This window comes from Haplochromis burtoni, unplaced genomic scaffold (genome assembly GCF_018398535.1).
Source record: "Haplochromis burtoni strain Fernald_Lab_line unplaced genomic scaffold, NCSU_Asbu1 Contig_446, whole genome shotgun sequence".
NCBI lineage: Eukaryota > Metazoa > Chordata > Actinopteri > Cichliformes > Cichlidae > Haplochromis > Haplochromis burtoni.
The window spans coordinates 375,695-398,998 of record NW_024582807.1 but is presented as its reverse complement, the minus strand read 5'-3'; the positions used below and the strand labels follow the sequence as shown (position 1 = coordinate 398,998).

At 40.8% G+C, this 23,304-nt stretch overlaps 2 protein-coding genes across 7 annotated transcripts; one reads left to right on the top strand and one right to left on the bottom strand.

Annotated features, from left to right (window-relative positions):
• The first annotated feature begins 3,867 nt into the window (after positions 1-3,867).
• ubxn11 (UBX domain protein 11) lies at positions 3,868-8,872 on the top strand. Of its 3 annotated transcripts, XM_005945207.3 has the most exons (14): positions 3,872-3,973; positions 4,076-4,116; positions 4,480-4,575; positions 4,688-4,788; positions 4,883-4,934; positions 5,016-5,095; positions 5,177-5,243; positions 5,337-5,554; positions 5,641-5,718; positions 5,792-5,915; positions 6,006-6,109; positions 7,179-7,252; positions 7,642-7,785; positions 7,873-8,868. In XM_005945207.3, exons 1-14 carry the CDS (start codon positions 3,903-3,905, stop codon positions 8,042-8,044), a joined length of 1,422 nt encoding a protein of 473 aa, XP_005945269.1. In that variant the 5' UTR covers positions 3,872-3,902; the 3' UTR covers positions 8,045-8,868. The 3 variants fall into 3 exon arrangements, with proteins under 3 accessions (XP_042069418.1, XP_005945269.1, XP_042069417.1); XM_042213483.1 differs by having other exon boundaries at positions 5,177-5,554; positions 7,873-8,872; XM_042213484.1 differs by lacking the exon at positions 4,076-4,116 and having other exon boundaries at positions 3,868-3,973; positions 5,177-5,554; positions 7,873-8,872.
• Positions 8,873-8,891: 19 nt separating this feature from the next.
• On the bottom strand, positions 8,892-21,165 carry cep85 (centrosomal protein 85). Of its 4 annotated transcripts, none has more exons than XM_005945204.3 (14): positions 21,031-21,165; positions 20,072-20,130; positions 19,836-19,967; positions 15,560-16,347; positions 13,629-13,759; positions 13,409-13,526; positions 13,107-13,292; positions 12,488-12,640; positions 12,238-12,392; positions 12,010-12,127; positions 11,512-11,562; positions 11,309-11,416; positions 10,931-11,174; positions 8,892-10,816 (listed from the first exon to the last, which is right to left on the bottom strand). In XM_005945204.3, the coding sequence occupies exons 2-14, from the start codon at positions 20,109-20,111 to the stop codon at positions 10,653-10,655; spliced, it is 2,388 nt and encodes a 795-aa protein (XP_005945266.1). In that variant the 5' UTR covers positions 20,112-20,130; positions 21,031-21,165; the 3' UTR covers positions 8,892-10,652. The 4 variants fall into 4 exon arrangements, with proteins under 4 accessions (XP_005945266.1, XP_005945268.1, XP_005945267.1 ...); XM_005945206.2 differs by having other exon boundaries at positions 10,931-11,069; XM_005945205.3 differs by having other exon boundaries at positions 20,975-21,154.
• Positions 21,166-23,304: the final 2,139 nt, after the last annotated feature.

Sequence of the window (23,304 nt, the reverse complement as noted above, 5' to 3'; positions counted from 1 at the left end):
GTTGAACCTGATCCACAGCAGTCCATCATTCAGAGGAATGGTTACTTTGTCATTCTGGACTGAAACTGTCGGACCTCTTTGTAGTGTATGCCATTGTGCATTTGACCCAGACAGCCTCCTTTCATCAGGCAGTCCTGTTCGAAGCTCATCTCACCCTAAAGAAGTAGGTTACAACTAGGGCTGCCACGATTAGTCGACTAGTCACGATTACGTCGACTATCAAAATCGTCGACAACTAATTTAATAGTCGACTTGTTGTTTGAAACTTTGTAACATCCCAAAAGACGCAGGAATAAGTAGTAGGATTTAAGAGTGTAATAACGGACTGAAACAGGAGATGGCAGCATGGCATGTTCAAGGATGCCAGCTGCCGTTAAACCCTGAAGAAGAAGAAGCAGCTGTGTCCCAGAATTCGTGGTGCAGCCCAGCTCAGTTTCCAACAATGGCGGCAGCTAGTTAGTTTTAATATTACTCATATTATTCTTTCTGGGTCACAAAATAAACGTTTAACATATTTTCAGGCGATAATGTAGCTGTGTAAACTAGAGATGGCACGATACCACTTTTTTATGTCCGATACCGATACCAATATCATAAATTTAGATATCTGCCGATACCGATATGAATTTAAATGAGAATAAGAAAGAAAAGTATGTCTTTGTGCCCCCTTTTCCCTGTTCATGCCTTATCAGCCCCCCTGGCTAAACTTTGCTAGATCTGCCCCTGCACAGTTACCAGCAGTCAGCTACGTAGAAAAGGATCCTGGTCTAGAAAGTAATATTAAATAAATTCTAACAACAGCTTATCAAGCTTAAACGTGCTGCTGTTGTTCAGCTGCTGGTTTCCTCTTTCTGGCGCGAAGTGGGCGATAAACAAAAGCCAATCAGCTGATCATTGATCAGTATCACGATTGAAGTAGCAGCAGGAGAGGGAGAGGCAGTCGCTCCATATATCGGTTGTTAAGCTTAACGTGGGAATGCTTTACAAACATTCAGAGATGAACTTACACACTTGCTTTACTTCTCTCTGGGATCACTTCCTCTGAGATGAAATGCTGGATTGGTAGCGAGGCTACAAATACACACAGCCGCTCTATCATGTGACGCATATTGCGCCGATGTGCTATGGTTATGAGCTGAGTTACGCCATGTCGCCATGTTTGTGAGGTGCTTTTTTGATATTTAATGGATCGGATTACATTTTCTATTTCTCTCCGATCCAGTAATTTACGTCAGTATCGGACCGATACCGATACATAATATCGGATCAGTCCATCTCTAGTGTACACCTTAAATATTTGCACAGTTTATCAAGACACCACATATTCAAAAGCACTCTGATGTTTTCGGCGGTGTCTGTTACCCACCAGCTCGATAGCTAACTGGGGTTCAAGGCTCACTAGAGTCCGTGAGAACACCGGACTCCCGGCAAATCATTTTCAAACCCACCGCCGTCTTTCACTACTCAGGTTAAACATATATAAGTCACTTAGATAACTTAAAATGTTATTGTGTGGCCTTTTTCAGTATTTTCTTTGTTCCTGAGTAAATCGGTTTGGCTGAGATTAAAGTTATAGTTTTTACACAGCTGAATAAACGTCAAGCAGACAGCTGATTATGAGAAGTGTGAGATGCTTGAGAATATACTCCGGTTTCACGTTATATTATAGATAGCAAGGAGTTTATTAAACCTCACCGAAACAATCTGCAGATTTCATTAAAATTTATTAAACTATCATCTTGTCTTTATTTTTAGTTAGCACATACCTTAAACACTTAAAGCTGTAAGCTAATGATAGTTATATAAGAGCAGATGCGTGCTGGTGCAATAAGCTGTATGGATGCATGATCTGATTAGTCGACTAATTGCAAAAATAATCGGTGACTAGTCGACTATGAAAATAATCGTTTGTGGCAGCCCTAGTTACGAGTGTGAGGACCACACAAACAAGGAGGTGAAGAAGATACAAAGCACGACATTCAAATGAGACAAATTTCTATTTGTGCAACAATATTACACCCATTTTCTTTTTACATTGCAATTGAAATGACACCAGTGGAATGATTGTAACATTTATAATAAATAGGTTGGCTGAGGTTTTTGCTGATAGCACATGATTATACACCCTTTTTTCTCTTTCCGTATCAACAGAACCAGATCCTTACATACAGATTGCTGAACTGAGGAAGAATATATATATGTAGATAGATAGATAGATAGATAGATAGATAGATAGATAGATAGATAGATAGATAGATAGATAGATAGATAGATAGATAGATAGATAGATAGATAGATAGATAGATAGATAGATAGATATGAGGATGATGGATGGATGGATGGATGGATGGATGGATGGATGGATGGATAGATAGATAGATAGATATATAGGAGCTACAGCATGAAATCTGTATTCTGTATTATCTATCCTGTTTTTAATTGCTTAATATAACATGGACAGCATTTATGTAGTTAAGAGACTGAAACAATGGTGTAAACAATACTGAAACAAACTTACTTTGGAGGATTCTGGTCAACATGATTAAGCCTTTGGCTCAGGTTTCATAATTAAAGTGTAAACTGGTATATTAAACTGAAAACTGTGGTTATTAATTCTGAATTATTCTTAGACACTGAATTATTCTTAGGTTATACAAGTAATTAGATTTCTTCTGAAGGTACTATTTTATTGTGTATCCAGTTGAATATGTTCTTTAAATATGACTAATAATGTGTATTAAACGCACAGATGATCACTAAACCACTAATTACTTTCCACAGTAATTTGTTTGCACAACAAAACCTTTTTTTTTTGGAGATCTGTGACGTAAATGTGCCTGTCTCTAAAGGGCTTTGGACCAACATCTGTACTATCGGTTATAAATAAAATAAATGTGACATTCAACAGAAAAGGTGTTTTTATTTTTTATTTTCTCCCAAAAAATTGAATACAATTCAGTGGGCTCCATACTGAACTTAGAGGATAGGGCAAAAAGTATCAATCTAATGCGCTAGTGTTGATCTGATACCAATACAAGCTTTGGTATCGATATTTTGATCAATCTGCCCACCTCTACCATAAATGGTACATGGACTGGTTCTTATATAGCGCTTTTCTACTCTTCTGAGCACTCAAAGCGCTTTACACAACTTGTGCATTCACCCATTCACACCCATTCGCACAAGCACATTGTTCTAAGTGCTTTCTAAGTAACTTTCACACACATTCATACTCCGATGGATGCATCGGAGAGCAATTTGGGGTTAATATCTTGCCCAAGGATATTTGGCATGCAGACTAGGGGAAGCCAGGAATCGAACCACCAACCTTCCAATCAGTAGATGACCTGCTCTACCGCCTGAGCGGTATGTCTGTATGACAAAGTTGGGAAGAAAAAATGTTATGGCAAAGATTAGTTGCTGCCGTCATAATTTCTGAGTATCCATGGTTAACGGCATCTAAATAGTAAAGGCAAATTTAGGAAACACCACTCATCAATGTTTGTTTATCTTTCATGAAAGAAAGGCTTTTTTGTTTTGTTTTTCTGTCTCATTAGTTTCCCAACATGACATCACCAGTGCTTACATTTCATATTACATCTTATTATGATGAATAAAACATTAAATATTTATGACTTCTCACATTAAAAAAACTACAATCACTTAGTTTGGAAATGAATTAATAATTTTAAAGTGAGGACAGAAAGAGCGACCTCCTCTGGATGAAACAGGCACTTCTGCAGACTTCGCTTAATACGTTACATTGTTGCTATTGGAAACGGACTCCACACAAACTGAGAAAACACCGGAAATCCCTCTGAACCTCTGTTATAGTTCATTCTCTGAACAGAAAGAAGTCCAAAGAAGAAATAAGTGTGGGATATTCAGGCTTTGGATTTAAAATGAGCTCTCCTTTGTCGATGCTAAAGAAAACCAAACGCACTCCTCTGCAGGGCGCTCACAAAGAGCAAGGGTAGGTGATTAACTCCACACAGGTAGAAACTGGACTGTAGTTTTATTGTGCAGAATAAACGTATCAATCGTGTCGCCACACTTAATTTTCTTCGACCTGCAGGAGCAAATCAAAAGTTCCTTTCAGGAGGAATCTGCTGAAAGGTAACGATGCACTCACAGATCACCAGCAGCGCTGCAAATTCAGTAAAGTACAAGTACAGAATAAATAAATACATCAGAACTAGAACTACTTCCCTTTTAAACCCTTCAAATTAAAGCTGAAAGTCTGCACTTTAGTCACACTGTGATTGTTTGATTTAAAGTGTGTGGAGATCTAACAGTATTCATGTGTCCACAACATAAATAACTTAAACTGTGATGAGCAAAATGCAGCAAATCCTCACATTTGACGAATAATAACAATTATATCTTACTGGAGAAACTGATCATAAGTTTATCAGGTAACTTTTCCAGTTGAAAAAATAGCAAAACATCTTTTATAACCATGATACTTTTTGTTTTTAGAATTTGAGGCTGAATTGGCCGATGAGTCTTCTGATTACGCTCACACTACAACCAACGAAGCCTCCACCTCAAATACGGGAGCTCCATTAAAGAAAGGTAGGCATTAACACAATGCTTCATATTCCAGTGTTAATATATCTTCTTTTATTTATCACATACAAAATGATTATACGTTTTATTTTTCTAATACTTAACTGCTGGTTTCCAGGGTGTCCTCCGACCAACTTTGACCTCATGTCTGCCATGATGCAGCGAGTGACCCTCCTGGAGAAAACAGTGAGGAGCCAGGCAAAGGAGATAGAGCGCAAAGTGAGCATGCAACCCCTTCAACGAATACCAAAACTGCCAGCCATCCTTTAAACATATTTAAACCTCACTTTATGGTTTCATCATTCCTCCCAAGGATAAACAGATTTCAGATTTAGAGGAGAAGCTGAGGGTTCAGGAGAAGTCAGGTAATTACCTACAGCAGGCACAGACTTGAGTTCGATTTATGTTAAGTCGATCAAAGCGTTTTCATGATTGTGTGGATTTAGGAAGCATGCATGACCCGAGGAGCAGAGATGATCTCGAAAGCCGGTGCCAACAACTGCAAAATCAAGTGCATGAGATGGAGGTGAGTAAGGTGTGTTCATAAAGTATGAGATCGTGATTTTATCAGTGTGGAGGTTTCACTGAGCTGCTGTCGTTGTTGCAGGACTTTCTGAATGATTATGGTTTGATCTGGGTGGGAGATACAGACTCTGGTGATCCTGCAGAGCGAGGTAGATCCACCAGTCCTGCAGACCTGCAATCCCTCCGTGTCTTTTGTATGTTAAAGCTGTGCTGTTTTTGTTTTGTTTTGTTGTCTTCTGCAGAGACTTCTGGTGGCAGAGGCTTCCACATAAACTTTGATCTCGTGCTGCAGAGGATCAGAGAACTGAACGTCTTCCTAGGGGAAGGAGAGTCTTTTGTGCAAATGACAGCGACAGGAGCACAGCTGGCAAAAAAGGATCCCATTCCACTGAGGCTCTACAGGAATGGCATTGTAATGTTTGATGGTCCTTTCCGCTCATATCAGGAGCACAGCACGCAGGTTAGCTACACTAAAAAAAGGAAAATCAAAGTCTATATTAAACTGGAATCTTTCCTTGGTTAAAAGTAAACTCTTGGTCCCTGCAGCAGTGCATGCAAGATCTAATGGATGGCTATTTTCCATCTGAGCTTCAAGAAAGATTTCCGGATGGTGTACCTTTTGAGGTGAGTCTCAGTTTCTTCTTCTTATTTTGTTTTTGGGAACAATCGACTGTCTTCACAAAAATTCTCTTTGCAGCTTCATGACAGGCGATACGAGGAATTCAACTCTAGGCTCCCGTGGGAAACGTTTCCTGGTGAAGGACAGGCTGTTTGTGGGGACAAAGATGAATCAGCAAGCTCGCTGAGTTCTCACTTCCCCGGTCTGTTCTGCAAACGTCACCCTGATCAAAGCCGCGGTGCAGATCCTCAGAGACTTTGCTGTCATTCTCATGTTTTCTTCTGATTCAAAGGCAAGAAGCTGACCACAGATCAGTTCCTGAACAAGTTGCCGAAGTTGGTGGTGAAGGCCGGCCGAGTGATTGATATCAGGAACTCGCTGAGGGCAAAGCTGCAGGTGAGTCGTAGAGAAGCAGCAATTATCTGTTTGTACAAATATACAGATGAGGACAAAATTACCAGCCACCCTACAAAGTTTAAAAGCTTCGTTAACATTTTTCCGAGTGCTTTTTTAAACAGACCAAGGAATTTTTAACATAACATTTGTAAACATTGTAGTTTTCTTTATAAAGCATCAACTATTATTACCATTTCAGAAAAAAGCAAAAATTACCAGGATCAGTATTATTAGTTCCCTGAAAAACCATAGCAGGCACTACTGCTGTGCAATGATGAGCTTTAACATTGTAATGCTCAAAGCTAAGAAGTTGAAACTGAGAGTTAGCTTCCAATTTTCTCACATTATAAAAACTTCAAGCTGCCACCTGAGAAAGCATGCTACCAAAAACAAAAGAAATCCGTTCAGACTTACTCGAGTCGTGAATTATAGTCTCAAAGAAGATAATCACTAGAATCCAGCACAGGAATGGACTGCAAAGCTGCAGAACAAGAAAAACTCCACTTCTGCAGAACAGATAACTTCATGCCAAACTTCACTGAAGGACAACCTGGAGAAAGATTTTAGATACTAGTAGCACATGCTTTGATCAGATGAGACAAAACTAGAGCTCTTTGGCCAAAGAGATGCTTTTTATGTTTGGAGAAAGAAGTGAGAGACATATAAAGCAAAGAACAACGTCCCCACATTGAAACACAGTGGTGGCAGTATTATGTTGTGTCTGGAACTGGGAATCTCTTCAAGGTGGAAGAAATCAAGATAAAAGGATATGTGAAGATTTGGGAGCAAAATCTCAAGCAGTCACCAGTAAACCTGTGTCTGGGTTGTTGCTTTGTCTTTAAGCATGACAGTGCCCCAAAACATAGTCACCCCCGGTGAAGACCAGGCTCCAGAAGGCCAAAATCAACATTAATTGTCATTAATGTCATTAAAGGCCTGCACAAATCTCTGATTTCAGTTCCACTGTTTCTCTGTTTAGCAACACTTGGGAAAATCTTTATAGAGGGCCTAATGGTTAAGTCCTCATGTATATATAAGACAGCACTGATAATCAGTGTGCTTCTACCAGGGTACATCTGATGTGGACAGCAGCAGTTCAGTGATACTGATAGATACACCGTCACTGCAAGCGAGTACTGAGAGGTAAACCAAATGTTCTCTTTTATTTTTTATGTGTATAGCATAAATATTTGTCTAATCTGCCAGTTAACAGACTTACCAGAGGGTGTCAGTCATCACAAACTCATGCTGTGCAAATAAGCATGGCTTAAAAACATTTGCCATACCAAATGAATACCAAATGGAAAAAATGACAAGTGCAAAGTGGGTTAAAGGAATTTAAGAACACCACACTTGATGTAAGACCTGCTTAAATCCCGATTTGGCCACTGATCTTCCAGATTGTAGAGATTACTGTATGTGCTGATCTGAAAATGAGGGCAGCCATCAGCTGGTGACCGTGTTTGTGATGCAACGCTCCAGTTTTCACCCACATTTTTCTAACAACCATAATGCGTCATGGCTGCCACCAGACTGCAGGCTTTCAGCGCCTACCAGCCTGCCTGTAATGTCATCACTCTCAAGGTGAAGTCAGAAGACGGGAGTCACACTTACATAGTGAAAATGTCCCCGTCGGAAACAGTCGGTGACCTGCGGAGGTACCTGGACAAACACAGGTGAGGACACATCTCAATGCACTGACCGCACCGCTGCTTTTACAGTCACGTGACCCAGCCTGCTGTTTGTTTGTCGCTGCACTACAGAAGGGGCGGTGTGCCCAGTTATGACATCATCAGCGCATACCCACAGCGCAACTATGATGATGATGGTCAGACGCTCCAGTCGCGTGGAATCGTGACAAACGCCACTCTACTGCTGCGACAGAGGAAGCCCGATCCTTCACTGGCCGACGTCAACAAAGCTGTTAAAGATTAAAGAATTACTTTTATCTTGTTACATCAGTGCTGTTCACAGCAGAGCGGAGCGTGAGCAGAAGTAAAGGTGTTGCTGATGTTATTAATGACGACTGTGTTCTGTGACAGTGAGGCCAAAAGCATTCACAAACCCATGACACTGAAATAAAATCCCAATGAGCCATTATTCCTTTTGTTTCTTATACCTTTGCTCTTATCTTAACAGGGACACAGATCATTAACACCAATATCTAATCAGATAATCACATGGCAGCAATTCAGTGCATGTAGACATGCTCAAGCTGACCTGCTAAAGTTCAAACAGATCATCAGAACGGTTAGTGCCAGATGGGCTGGTCTGCTGGGATTTTCCACGCAACCATCTCTAAAGTTCAGAGACAACGTTCAGTGAGCAGCAGTTCTCTGGGTGAAATAGGAGAAACAGAATGACTGCTTAGAGCTTATGGGAAAGGAGCAGTAACTTGTTACATCCACAATATGCAGAAGAGCATCTCTTAACACACAACACACAGAACCTTTAAGCAGGTGGGCTACAGCAGGTGAGGACCACACTGCTGTCAGCTGAGACCAGGACGCTGAAGTTTCGATTAAGACTGGAAAAATGTCACATGGTCTGATGAGTCCGTTTCTGCTGCAATACTTGGATGATACGTTCAGAATTCTGAGTAAACATAAAAGTAAGGTTCAGGCTGCTAGTGGTAGGACATAATCTCCTAATTTGTGTCTTTTAAAGGACAATCTCTTCCCTGGACTCATTATGAATGTGCAGCTGACACATCTGCAGGAACAGTCTGGTCTTTTCATCCTTTCTCTGCAAAGTTAAACAAATAAAAGCAATCTGAGACCAATTAAAACAAAACCAAGTGTCGAAAATCTTTATTTCTAAAATATGCAAATACAAACAAGGACAGAAGTATGAAAATATAAACATATTTTTTCCCTTTTGCAAAACATTTGAGATGTTAAGGCATGCGGAGCCCGACTTTTCAAAGAGAAATCTTGTGCTACTCAAGTTTAAAGGTCCCATGAAATGAAAAATGGCTTGTGTGTCCCTGGGTGGTGTTCAGAATAATAAAAGTCATTGTTGCATATTTTTATGTTAAAATCCCTTTCTCTTCCCATAAAGTGTCATGCTTTTTTGTTTTTGTTTTCCCCTTTTAAATGGCTTATCTCACCGTCAGGACAAATACAAAAACTCCATTCACTTCGATGTGACCCGTGATTATGGGGTGATCCAGCCAACCCCTCCACAGTCACCTCCACAGTCAAAACGCCTGAAGGAACATCCCATCTCATCACACCTCAAACCACAAAGAAATAATACAATCTAACAGACACTTCATGGGACCTTTGCACACTGTGGATGCTTGCTGAGACACGTTAGCACATTATTACAGCAACAACACGTTAGGAAGACCCAGAAAACTTTCACACTGAGTTTTCAATGCAAACAAAAAAACCCTAAAATAACAATAAATAATACTGAAGATTAATACTGTTTCTCATTCATACATTTACTCAAACAGTTCACCGCTCTGCTTGAATGCGAGTCTGCTGTCATCGACATGAAATCTACGCTATATCTACGCTCAGACTTTCACCGTGTTTTAATCATCTACCAGGGCCAACTCGAGCTTTGCAACACGTTTTTTTTCCTACTACATTCAGTGTCAGAGGGAATGTATTGACTGTCCTACTGGTTGACACACTGAGTGAACGGTTATACTGGAAGAGTCAGCTGCAATCAGCCCTTTGTGGTTGGTCTGGGATGAAATTAGCATTGCAGTTGCAAACGCGACAGAAAGGCACATGTTGGTAATTCATTCAGGAGGAAGCCTGCAGCAGCGAGGAGTGCTCGCACACCTGCACGACTGCTTCGACCGGTGTTTCTTTGGTATACGGTAGGCCTGTTGGTGTGAGAAGCTGATTTGGTATTAAACCTCTTTTAGTTATTATGCCTCATACCTCACAGCAGAGTCCAGTATTACAGTGTTCACCATTTCAAATGGCGCATTAGTAACATTTCCTTGCAAAGTCATTAAAAAAAGGAAGAAAAAAAAAGCAAAAATAAAAAGCAAAGGTTAAATATTTTCAGTTGATTGTCAACTACTTCTCAGATAATTCCCCTTTGGAGGGAAATTAAATTTTAAATAAGTTAATATTTGCAGGACCTCTACACAAAGAGTTTTCCACCAAAGTGGAATAAAAAGTATAAGACTGTTTTGGTAACTGACAGCATCATGTCGTCATCATTATAAAAACAAAAAAAACCCACACGTGCGCACACAAACACACAGACACACAATGCTTAAGGATCAAGTATTAGAGGTAAGTTATATTCTGTTAGCCCTTGGACTGAAATAGATGAACTCAATGGGATGGGGGCGGGGAGGTGGGGGCTCTGAGCTACAGGCAGGCTTGAGACTCGACATGCAGTCAGTCGAGAAGTAGAAGCTAAACCATATGGGCTTTCCTTTGTCCTCGTTTCAAGGAAATTATAGTCCAGTCCTCTGACATTCAGGAACAAAGCGTGGAAGAAAAGCTTGTTAAGAGTCCTCCGAGATGAAGAGGTTCCCGCAAGTTTCCTCCATCGTGGCTGGTTGTCGAGGTTACTGAGTTATGCAGTTTTCTCCCATGTCCTGAGCGTAACGGTCCAGTATTACGTTACGCAGCTCCTCGACATCGCGCCGGAGCTGCTGGACTTCGACCAGCTTCTTCTGCAGCACCTCAGGATTCATCCAGTCCTCGCCGTGCTCTGCCACGGATGGGGGTGCTGGAAAAACAATGCATAATTGGTTCTCATTCGATTACATTTAATTTAAACATCAAATTCAACACTACAGTGAAAAAGATGAAGGTCAGAAATAAAAACTCGAGTAGTGCTTACAAGTGAGGCCAAGGAGCAGGGACAGGTTGGGGTCTTGTCCCTGGGCTCGCTGGGTTAGGATGCTGCACAGTGAGCGCAGGTCACTGAGGCAGGAAGCAATCTCAGTATGCAGTCTTTTTGTGAGATTAGCCCCAGCTGGCTGCAGGACAGAGGAAGCCTGGTTAGTGCACTTTTGCTCTGGATCGCTCATCTGCTCCTGCAGCGTCAAATTCTGCTCCATTAGTTCCTGGTTCTGGGTCGACAGCTACAACACAATGATCGGCATCGGTGTTAGGAGCTGTCGAGCTTTATTGAGGACACTCAGAGGTCTGATTTCTAAATTAAACAGAAACTGAGAAAGTTGGTGCTTTTTTGGAGATGGTGGTTAATATAGCTCACCTCCTTCATGGCTGTGTGGAGCTCTAACATGTTCTGCTCTTTGGCCAGCACCTCCTCTCTGAGAGCCTGAGAGCTGCTTTCTTCCTGAGATATCTGCTCCTCCAAAGCCTGCAAAAGAAAAAAAAAAACAGATTTAAAAATGTTGCGTGCTACAGAAACAGCAAACACACACTCATTCAGATTCCCTGTGAAGAGATAAACACCTGGATCTGTGATCCAAGCTGTTCCATCATCCTGTGTTGCTTCTCAATAACCTGCAAAGAGAAGAAATGAGCATTAAAACAACACCAACTTAAGCACCAATGAGACGTTACCGACCAGCGTGTGCTGGATATTTTCCATGTTATTGATCTAACTTGCACACATGAGCACAGCAAATTCAGTACACACTGCAGAGAACATGCTGTAAACCACATAATACAGTCATTTCCCAGAGAAATACTCACTTCTCTGTAAATCTAACTCATCTGAACATGAACTTCCTCTAAGCTCAGGAGTCATCTGAGGTCAATGCACAAAGTGGGTTCTTTCTGCATCTTTACTTTGGGATAGAAATTACTTTTTAATAAACCTACATACAAATAGTCCTTAGTTATTCTAGTTTATCCAGTGATATTTACACTCTGAATCCTGTCTTTGTGTTCTGCCCTGATCTGAAAAGGTGAGCCTTCTTTGCACATGTAAGACCACACCAAGCAGACCTTTTTGAGTCTTTGCTGCTCCTCTTTCAAACTGTTGTTCTCTCCTCTAAGCTTCTCAAAATCCAGAGAAGGGAGTCTGGCTCCATCCTCCAGGCCCTGCTGTACCCGCTGCTGCATACTGATGAAGACAAAAATAACGCAGAACACTCATTATGCACAGTTATTAGGTTTTCTTTTTACACTGAGAGCGAGGAGAAATAACATGCCTACAGAGAGGAGTACACATACTCAGTAATGGTGGTCAGCAGGTCCCTCTCCCTGCGTTTCTGCTCCTCCAGGTATGAGTCTTTCTCCTTCAGCTGCGAGTTTGTCGTCGCCAAACAGTCGTCCAGTTCTTTTACTTTCCCTTCTAGCTCTGCTACCTGATGTTCAGCTTCCAACAGCTTATTTTAAAAAAGCAAACAAACATGAGCAGGTTTAATGATTAACACATGTGCACCTGAGCAAACGAAAAGGAGTTAAAGTTTAGTGTCCTAACCTGTTTGTTCTGGTTCTGGTAGTCCTCCAAGGTGGGCAGGTCAGCGAGGTAGCGCTCAAGAGTCTCAATACGCTGCTGGTTCTCCCTCTTCAGTTCCGACTCCTTCTGACACTTTTTCTTCAGGTTGCTGATGTGCTTGTCTCGACTGCGGATCTGCAAACATAAACACAAGTTAATCTGATAACAGTATCCAAATGTGCCGCTCAGTACTGATTACAGCCCTTCTCAATCATCTGATGATGAATAAAGGAAAATGACAAACCCAGCGTTACTTTTTAGTTTCAAAGAAGTTTGTTTAATGACAAGAGGAAGCGTGCTTCAGGCTTCGAGTGATTAACCCTGACCGATTTTTATCTACACCATATTGTTTCTTGTGTGGGAGACAACAACTTCCCACTTGATGTCCTTGGGCTCAAGGACGTCAAGTGTTTTGCTCTGCTGTTAGCTAATATCAAATACTGGGACATGCTAGAGCAAAGTATTGGGCAGGGTTTTTATTTATATTAAAAAAAAAACCAACCATTGCATTGGCCATCATTAGGGTTTAAAGGTTTTCAGTCTCGATATTGTGGTTCTCGTGTGCATGACTCTTATAAGGACGTGTTGGGTAAGCACAAACCCTTTCTTCCTGTTTCTTCATCTCCTCCGTGTGCCTCTCGCAGGCTTCCTTCAGATTCTCGGTCAGTCGCCGCATCTCAGCCTCAACTGCCGCGAGTCTGCGCTCTGCCTCTGCTTTCTCCAGAACAACAGAGTCTGTGCGCTCTGCAAACTGCGCCCTCAAGAACGCGTTCTCCCTCTGAGCCTCCTGCAAGTCAACATCAAAGACTTAGCTGAGTAAGATATGGGTGCAGTTAGTCAACATGACAGCAGTATAGTAGTCCTAAGTGTTGCTTTCTGGAGGCTGAGCATGTTTTTACTAACCTGTAGACGCAGCATATACATATCTCCATAAGAAGCTCCTCTGCCCAGGAGGGCTCCGTGAACCTGCAGCTCGCTTTCCCTCAGACGCTGCTCCAGCTGGGCCATGTGCTGCTTTTGTCTGCGATCACAACCAAGTCCAACCATCAACAACAACACAAACATTCACAAAGCTTTGTTTTGGTAATTTAATAAAAGCAGTGAACCCATTACAAACACTTACCTCTCAATGATAAGCTCCTTCTCCTTTAGCAGGCTCTCGCTGGCTTTGACCAGCGCGTCCCACTTGCCCGACTCAGAGTGAACCGGTGTTGAGTATAGAGGTGGGTACTGACCCATTCCTCCACCCATTAGCTGTAACAAGCGAGGGAGAAATGTATTACGTGTCAGTGTTAACTGACAGTGGCGGACAAGTGATGAGACACACCTGCATACTTTCCACTTTTTCACACAATTTAGGAGTTAGCAACAACAGATCTAGTGCTTTAAAGTACCGAGTACTGCAAACGCCTCATGAATAACCTCTAGACACATCCAATTATTCATATGCAACACGAAAGTAACAACTACTTTTTTGTCAAATCACATGGTCATGGGTCACTGTGCTATGAAATAATTAGCAGTGCCAGCAGTGTTTGTTTTCCAGTAAAACTTTAGATGACTAATGTTAAGGTTGTAATGGTACTACTAGTCTTATCAACACTACTTGGTGATTTGTGTTTTCACTGTTGATGTTGTATAAGAAACAAATTAACAGGATTCAGGACAAAGACAATGATAGTGATGCTCGTCATGCATGTGTGCACTCAGGACAAAACGGTTACTTTTAATCATTAAGCCTTCAAGCTACTGGCAGACTGCTGGAGTTTCTGCCTTTATATGCAAAAGACTTGTACTTGTGACTTTAGGAACCATAATTCATTGTGTAGCTTTGTACGTGCTACACTGTGCTGCAGCTGCCAATGGCCTTCACGCACATATAGAAACAGGGAAGATGAACTTCTGATTCTAAACCCCAAATTATAAAGTTTGAAATACAAACTGGACAATATATTATTAATAAAACAATAGTAAAGGACACCAAGTTTCTTTATTTGTTCACTGCCAATAGTACAACTGGTAACATTGGAGTTGATCAGTATTCTTATGATCAATAAATAAGCTCTGGTACCTGTTTGATTTCTGCTTTAGTGCCAACATCTTTACATCAAATACTTATAATTTTAGAGCCACACACGCCACATTTATGCTGACAACATAACAGGTTTAAATCTGCACACAGCTAGCCACCTGACAGTGACAGAACAAATAAACTGGCATAACAAATATGTTCCCAAGAAACATGAACACGAGCCTGTCATCTACTTCTTTTGTTAATGTCAAATAGGCTATGTATGTTGAGGACAAAAACGCTTATTGGGAAAGGACACAAAAATTATATCTAAGCATTTAAAATACAATAAATAACGTTATGTATTAGAAATGAGTGAATGCAGCTCATTGATCTCGGCTTTGAATCAGCAAGAGGTTGTACAGCCTGTTCATATAGTATAATTACCTCTCAATACGATCAGGTTTAGCTTGTTTTTGTTCAGTGTTAGTTCCAGAAAAACTGCATTAGTGTACTTAAGTGTTCATTTGTAAGCAAAAATGTGATAAACTGCTAAAAGTCACACTTCAAAGTGGCACTCGGTCAGCATCTGCTCCCAAACATAACAAAAGTCAGTGTTAACAAAAGATCGAATAATTAAATATATCTGCAGACAGCATATAATTGGTTGAAGTAGTTGAAATTTAAATTTTGGTTATTGATCTGTTTAAAATCCTGTTTTAAAATAAAGTTAAATGTGTATTAGACCACATTTTATATGTAATTAATAAAGAAATGGGAAAATCTATACATTGTGTATAGAAGCTATTCTTTTGCCAAGTTTTAATCTTTACAAACAAACAGCTACTCCACAAATCTTCAGTTTTTTACATTTTCCCAGATACATCTGAACCCATTTAAAGCTGCCTTTTTTGTTTTGCCACCTAGCAAAATATATTGTGTGGAAAAAGTGTCACAAGATACACTTGAAATCCAAACTTGTTGGTCTCACTTTCTTTACCAACAATCTTGCAGCAGTAGATGTTTTATATTGAGATACATACCTGCATTTGTTCCATTTGCAAGCGTAAGCTTTCCAGTTGTTTATGCTGCTGTTGCTGCTGCCAGCTTGGAAGTTCACTGCATCTGTCCTGCCGCAGCGGGTCATAACCTTTGGAGCCTGCGTGCTCTCTCAACAGAGCCTGCGTCTGAAGGCTAAGAGGACTCGTATAAACTCCAGCAGATCCGGCCACACCAGGCTGTCCGCCCCTTTGATTAGAGGCTTCTGCAGTACCAGGAACGCCAGGCCTAGCTTCAGGCAGAACTTTATAGCTGTGCTCCAAACTTCCTCTGTAGGCCTCAGACACGTAGTCTGGAGTGTCTCTAATCCCGGTCTGTAACCGGAGTCTCATGTCAGGGCATAACCCACCCAGAATGGCTGACTGATTCAGTGTAGGTTCCACCGCAGGAGTATCAAACCTGTGGCCCTCGTCCAATCGCGTATGGTCTGTTGGGAAAAGCGAGTGGTCCAGCCCATTCACCAGACTACGGTATCGACTCAGGCAGTCGGGCTTTACCCCGACGGGATCTCCTCCCAGGCCAACTTCAGCATCCAAGTTGGGCGAAGATGCTGATTTGGAGAGAGAGGAGGACTTTGACGTGGTGCCGCTTGGGGTTCTGGAGCCAGAGGAAGATCTGTGACCTGCAGCTGAGGACAGGCAGTCCTCCTGGACACATGACTGGGGCTTTGAGGCCGGGGCTCCGGCCGTGGATGGCATGACATGTGCAGTGGGTATGGGGATCTGACTGCGGATGGGCTGGAAAGAGGGGCTGCTGCTGGAACTGCAGAAATCTTTAAAAAAAAATAAAAGAAGACAAACATTAGAACCAACATTAAGAGGATTTCTCTCACACTACAAATGTTCCCTGTTAAATCAGTGCAGAATATCTGGAGCGCTACCGCAGGCCATTTTCTCTATTTTCAGTCAGCAGTGTAAAGTAGATGCAGCAGGGTTTACTGGTGGCCTACTTTGATGATGAGGTGTCACCGCTGAAAGAATTAAATGGCTTTGACTGACTCAACTCAGGGAATAGGCTTATAATAGACTTAAAGCACTGCACAGAATTAGAGCTCCGTGTTACATGACAAACATTTCCTGTGTTCACTGTGTTAATAAACCTGCTGATACCTGCCTGAAACATGTACAATTATAACCCACTATAAAAATATGTTACTGCAGAAGGGCAGACAAAAAGTTCAGCCCTATAATTAGCAAAATTTTGACAACACACATGGCGTACTACAGCTTCAGTAAACACAGAGTCCAGTTTACTAAGCAAGCACATACAGCAATGTTAATCTGGAAGCTTCAGAGATGATAAATGACTTTAGGAACACAGGAAAACCCAACACCAGCCATCTCCACAATCCTCAACACACGTTACACAACTGTTTTACCAGCACTACGAACCTCAGAGAAGTGTTGAAGTCTGAAAATTGGGCAGTCACTCGAACACAGCAAATGTGTTAGAGGCTGTGGCATGTTTTCTAACAACGAGCGGAAGTGAGCAGAGCGGCAGAACGCTTTAAATCAAAACACAGAACAGTCTTCTGCATTTCCTGAGAGCAACAGAACAACCTGTGAAGCCAAGACTGACAGCTGCCCGACGAGCAAGCCCAAAGCTGTATTGTCCTCCAACAGAAGACCTCGCCTTTACCGAGCCCTGAACGAACGCATACAAACAGGCACACGCAGGAAAGGTTAGGGGGTATTTATAGCCCACCTCTCAAGTTACAGAGCAATCTGTGGGTGCCGCTTATTTAAGCACCTTGCCTCCTCCCACTGAACCACACATCACACGTGTACCTCCAAAGTCAAATACTGAATGGGATACTTCTACCTCTTACCAGTTTAAACCAGAACTGATTTAAATTAAGACACCCTGAATAATCACTGCACACAAAAATAAACAGCAAACATGCCAAAATAGGGTGGGGGGAAAAAAAGAACAAACTTTTTTTTTTTTTTAAAAACATAACACATCTGATATAAAAGACGCCTCAAGGCTCCACTGAATCACGACTGGCTAGAACATGTCTGAACTCCTCAGCAAGAACAACCTTTGTTAGATGTTTTCTCAACACACATTCCTACCCAAAGACATAAAAACCCAAAACTTGTTCATTTGTATACCAAATCGAGTGTATTTCCCACTTCACGGTGACTCTAAAAACTCATTATCATAGCTTTTAGTGAAAGACACTGATAAGATATCATTGTTAACAATGTCATTATCTCTTCTGCCTGCTGGTCTGATTCTTTATCAATTCCCTCATTGATTCATGATCAATCATCCAAGTACATAGTTTTTCAGCTTAGACACAGAGGTTTTACTATGCCTGAATCTGAGCACAGTTTAGAAACAGAGTTTTGTTTTTTAGAAGGCCTGTGTGTGACTATGATGTGCAAAAACCTTTTTCCATGAGTTTGATGTCCCTCTATAAAATATGCAAAAGTCAGGAAATAATGAAGGCCCAGATTAAAAGGCACTGATCAGCTTGGAGCCACAAGAATGCAATGGACTGGACAATTTGATACTGGTGCTAAACTGGAAGCAGTTTAATTCCAAACCCTAATTAACTGCTATATTTATAGGCACTGCCATCAGTCTAGGTGGTTGGGAAAAAGCCTAATAGCTGCATTACTGGATATATTAAAGCCAGTTTCCCACATGCACAATAGCCTGGAACGTTTCTAGATATCATCCAATGAAAAGTCTCTCACCTCCAAGTTTGCCTATGTGAGAACAGAGTGGACAACTGTCTGTTGAAGGAGAGCACAAAACTGTAGACAATGTTTAACCAGATTCTCCCAACAATGTCTGGAGACTTCTGTTTTGTATTTTAATTTCACCTTTATTCAACGTATCAAACTGACATCTTGAGAATATGATATGAGCCAAGGCAGGAAACCAAAACTTCCAGAGAAAAATCCAGAAAAGCACTCAAACTACTCAGGATTGTACAGTGGGTCAGTGCTGCTAGTTTAGCTCTGTAATAGCTTACAACTATTGCTATAAACGAAATTTGCTCAGGGAACACAACTCAATACATGAACATGTGGAGGGTTGGACAAAATAATGCAAAACTAGCAATTAGTGTATCTAATAACAAGCCTGCCAACCATTTGCTTGAATACAGCTCTGACCGTTATAGGAATATTGTCTTACAAGCGCTGAGCTCAGCGATTAACATGTTCAGGAGGTGTAAGATAACGCTGGCCACCTCAATGGCATCTGCTTTCATTTATTTCAAAGACAGAACACATGCATCTACTAGCACTAATAACTGGTATTTACTGGAAGTTTGAACGTTTTGGTTGTTTCTTATTGTATCTCTGCTTGTGTGTTATTTGTTTATGCTCCACTGACTGTACTGTTGTCTTTCTTGGTCAGGACACTCTGAAGACATTTTTTCCTGGTTAAATAATTTTTTTTTTTTTAAAAAGAACTCCACAGGTTCTCTTAAAGCTAACTGATAAAAAGCCAGGAGCAGAGATTGTTTAATTCACCATAGTGACAGGGAGAGCACCAAAACAACCATCAGTTTACTCAGTGTGCTGGGACACCATCACCTCACTAATATTTTTCCTTGTCCTTGACAATTGCCTGGCAATCCACCCATAAATACCAGCCCAAAGCCTACAGTGCTGCTACTCTGCAGCCTATTATTTTGTAATGTTTCCTTTGGAAACAGGGACCACCCATCCCAGCTGGCCATCCATTAAACACAGCCTTTCAGTCCATTATTTTTTCCACTAGTGCATGCACACACAAGCTATCAAACCATTGGGAGATTCCCATTTTAAACATAACAATGTGAAAGCAGTGATATTCCCACCACAGGCAAGGTACAGCCTTGGCATTCAAACATCTCCTCTCACTTAACCTCAACTCTGGAGCAGTACAAGCTGCACCTTGGGTCAGTTTTGGCTGGGGAGTATCTCTGTAAATGTCCCAGGCATCAGCGGTGAATCATGAACATTTTATCACCCTATAAATAGACCTAGAAACAACACCATGGACAACACAGTGTGTTCCAGCTTCATCTCCCCAAAATTGTTAAGTGCCAAGCATTACCTAATTTAAATATTTTATGACTGCGCTCAACTTTCTAGTGAGCAATTTTAAAGAACAGAGGTTTAAGGGTGCACAACCATTAGAAAAACAAACCCAACACTGTTTAATGGATGTGTTCAGGTCACTGCAGTGAGACAGTCTTCAAAACAATGTTACACAACAGGCACTACAGGCAGAGGAAGAACAAGCAAAAGTCATCACCTTCTGCACTGTCAGATGCTGATGTGCCAAGACCAGTGTCCCCGCTGTCTGATGTTCCGGGCCGGCGGCCAAAACGGCTTTGGAACTTCTCTGACACAGCTGGCGTCTGCCACTCCATGTCAGCAAACCGGGCTAATGCACATTTGTGAAAAGGGACAACGACAGCAGAGCAGAACATCAACACATGTGGAAATGATGCAGGGCTTATGCATGGTGACAGCAGCGTGTCAACTTACCCGCTGGTTTGGATTCAATATATCTCTGCGAGGTGGTCATTCCATAAAAGACCAGTTACCTGTGGAGACAAGGAATTAGCATTATTGTATGGTACGGGACACTGAACGGGTGATCAAACTCATGGAATAGCTTTAAATTGGAACATGTGTAAATTTGTTTACTTTGCCTCACTTAAACAAACAGCTGAACAACTAATGATCTATTTTAAACTATAATTTGACAGAGGCTGGCAGACTTTTGTGCCCACCGTAGAAAGCCTGTCTGCACATAGTAATTATGAACTGGACGGTCACGGGCTAGGACACAGCAGCTGTTAGCTACTGACTGATCTGCTCGCCTATCAAATTCATCTGCCCATCAACAACCACCACACACACACACTTTTCTGGGTAGCAACAAAAATAACAACACGAGCACATGTCTTCTCGTTACATAATGTCTTACACAAACATCTCTATCCCTACGGGAACCCTATAGGAACTTCCAAATCAATGGTGAGAAAAGAATCTAATGATGGTGGGCACCAAAAGGCTAAGACACCCCCCACTGTTGTTCAAACTAATCCTTTTCTGTAGCTAATTCTTAAAGGAAACTACTGATGCCAGGGAACGCTTTAAGCTAAACACGAGTACACGCTTAACTGAATGTACTAAAAGTATTTTTGTTAGTCGGCCGAATGAGCCAATCACTGCTATCCCAATCTACCTATTTTGTTAAAAAGAAAAACACACACACAAACAACTCGTTTAAGATTTGAGCAGCGATGCCCTACACCGTTAAGCATTTTAGCTAATCCACGACAAATCCGTTTCCGCCGAACAAGCTAGCTAACGGCTAACACCGCTACGGTTTGCTTAGACTCCTGAGTTCACATCCACGATACATATCTGACTTCAGCCTACCGTGCACATTATCGTAGATAAGCCGGTTCTCCACGCTGAAAGAACGGCTACTTTACCTTCGGTTTCAGATAAGGACTGAATACAGTGATAAATCTCGGTCTCGGGCTCTGAATCTGAACCCTTCGCTGCTGCTGCTGCTGCTGTTGTTCCGCTAGCCAACTGATCTCCTCTGATGGCAGACAACCCCGCAAAGACACGGTGGAAGCTTGTTTAATATTACAGCGCCGCCCGCTAAATTCGGAGAGTGGGTGCTGCTTCACAAACCGGTGCGGAGTTTTCTGCATACACCTTGTTACACCTCCACTGATGGTACACACCGACTTCAAAACTATGGGTGCTGGTGTAATATCGTGAAATATTACCCTCAGAGCCAGATTAATTCACAGAATTTTTATCTGTCATGTGACCAAAAAACCACTACAGCAACACACAACGAACGCATCCAACCAAGTTGCACAGAGAAGGCAAGAATAACCTAGAAGAAGACTTTCGCAAGGGTTAAAATGTGTTGAAGCCATATTTAAAATACCTTAAATTGGACTACAAAATGTTGATTGGCACTGATGTGAACACTGTAAACTTAAACACAAGAGGTCAATGTCAATGAATTGTCAAGGAATTTTATTTATAGAGCACATTTTAGTACACGTAAACTCAATGTTCTTCCTATAAAAGATAGACATCAAAATTACACGGATCTGTACGTAGGGCAATAAAAACAACAAAAGAAAACGTTACAAAAACATTAAATTCAAGCGAACACGCACACACAAACACATACAGTGTAAGTCTATGAAAGTAAAAAGGGTTTTGAGTCTGCTTTTGAATGTAAACACACTTATAATTGACCTCAGGTCAGCGGACAAATCGTTCCAAAGAAGCAGGACCACAGTTTCTGAAAGCACACTTTGCTGTGTGGTTAGAAGTAGTTAAAAGATCTGCGCCTGATGACATGAGAGGTCTCACTGGGTTAAATAGAAGGAAGTTAAAGATAATTCAGTGTGGAACTGAGAGCCAATTAAGTTATTTCAATAGATGTTCAAGTTTCCATGTGCGGTTAAGGACTCTGGTAGTGGCTCAATCCAATGATCCTTTGGATAATCTGGTTAACAGAGTGTTAATGATTAACCTGCTTGACATGAATGCACAGAGCAATCTGTCAGAGTCAGTTTGATATAAAAATGTTCTTATGTTTTATTTTATTTATTTATTTAATTTTTCAGTAGTTGAAAGCAGTTCTGGTGACCTTATTGATATTATTATTGTTATTATTTCTTTTTTATATACACTACTGTGCAAAGGTTTTAGGCAAATTGTGAAAATTGCTGTAAACAAAAAATGCTTTCAGAAATATAAATGATTATTTATTGGCCCCAAATGTATTCTGCAGCAAGACAATGACCCCAAACATACAACCAAAGTCATTAAGAACTATCTTCAGTGTGAAGAAGAGCAAGAAGTACTGGAAGTGATGGTATAGCCCCAACAGAGCCCTGATCTCAACATCATCAAATGTGTCTGGGATTACATTAAGAGACAGAAGGAAAATAAATGATTAACGCTTCCATTTTTGAAAGCATTCTTTGTTTCCAGCATTTTTCCTCACCTGGCTAAAACAATTGCACAGTACTATAGATACAAAAGTAAGAATAATATACTATACCACATACTGCTAGCACATGAAATTGTCAGCTGACAATCGTGCCAAAACTCTGATTTCTCAAGTGTCAAATTTCAAAAAGAAAATCCTAATTTGCTGCACATGTTACCCTATGATGGCAGATGTTGAGTATTACAAATGTCAGTTTCTCAACTTCCTGCAATAAAGCAACAAACAAACTCAGCATATGTCACACTTTCACTTCCATTTTTTGAGCCAAGTTTGGTAAGAACTGAAAAAAGAACCATAGTATTGTAGAGTAGAGCAGAATCGAGTATTACTGACCCCTGACAAAGCACAAGTAATCATTACAAACTTTAAAGACACTATTATTACAGTAGATGACTTTTATGTTCTTTTAGAGTTTCGAAAGTTTCTGAAGAACTCTAATATCTGAATATTAAACTTACTACTTTGTTGCATCTTTATTTAAGGGTTGTAAAAACACATGCAATGAGATTCAGGTTTAACAATCTTACTGTTAAAGAAAAACTAAAAGTTGAAACTATTATCTTTTTTTAAAAGTAGTTCAGAAAAGACAGACCTAAAAATAAAATAAAAGCCAAAATAATTATGTTTTATGTATAAATATATATATATATATATGTGTGTATATATATATATGTATATATATGTATATGTTCGAATATATATATATATATATATATAT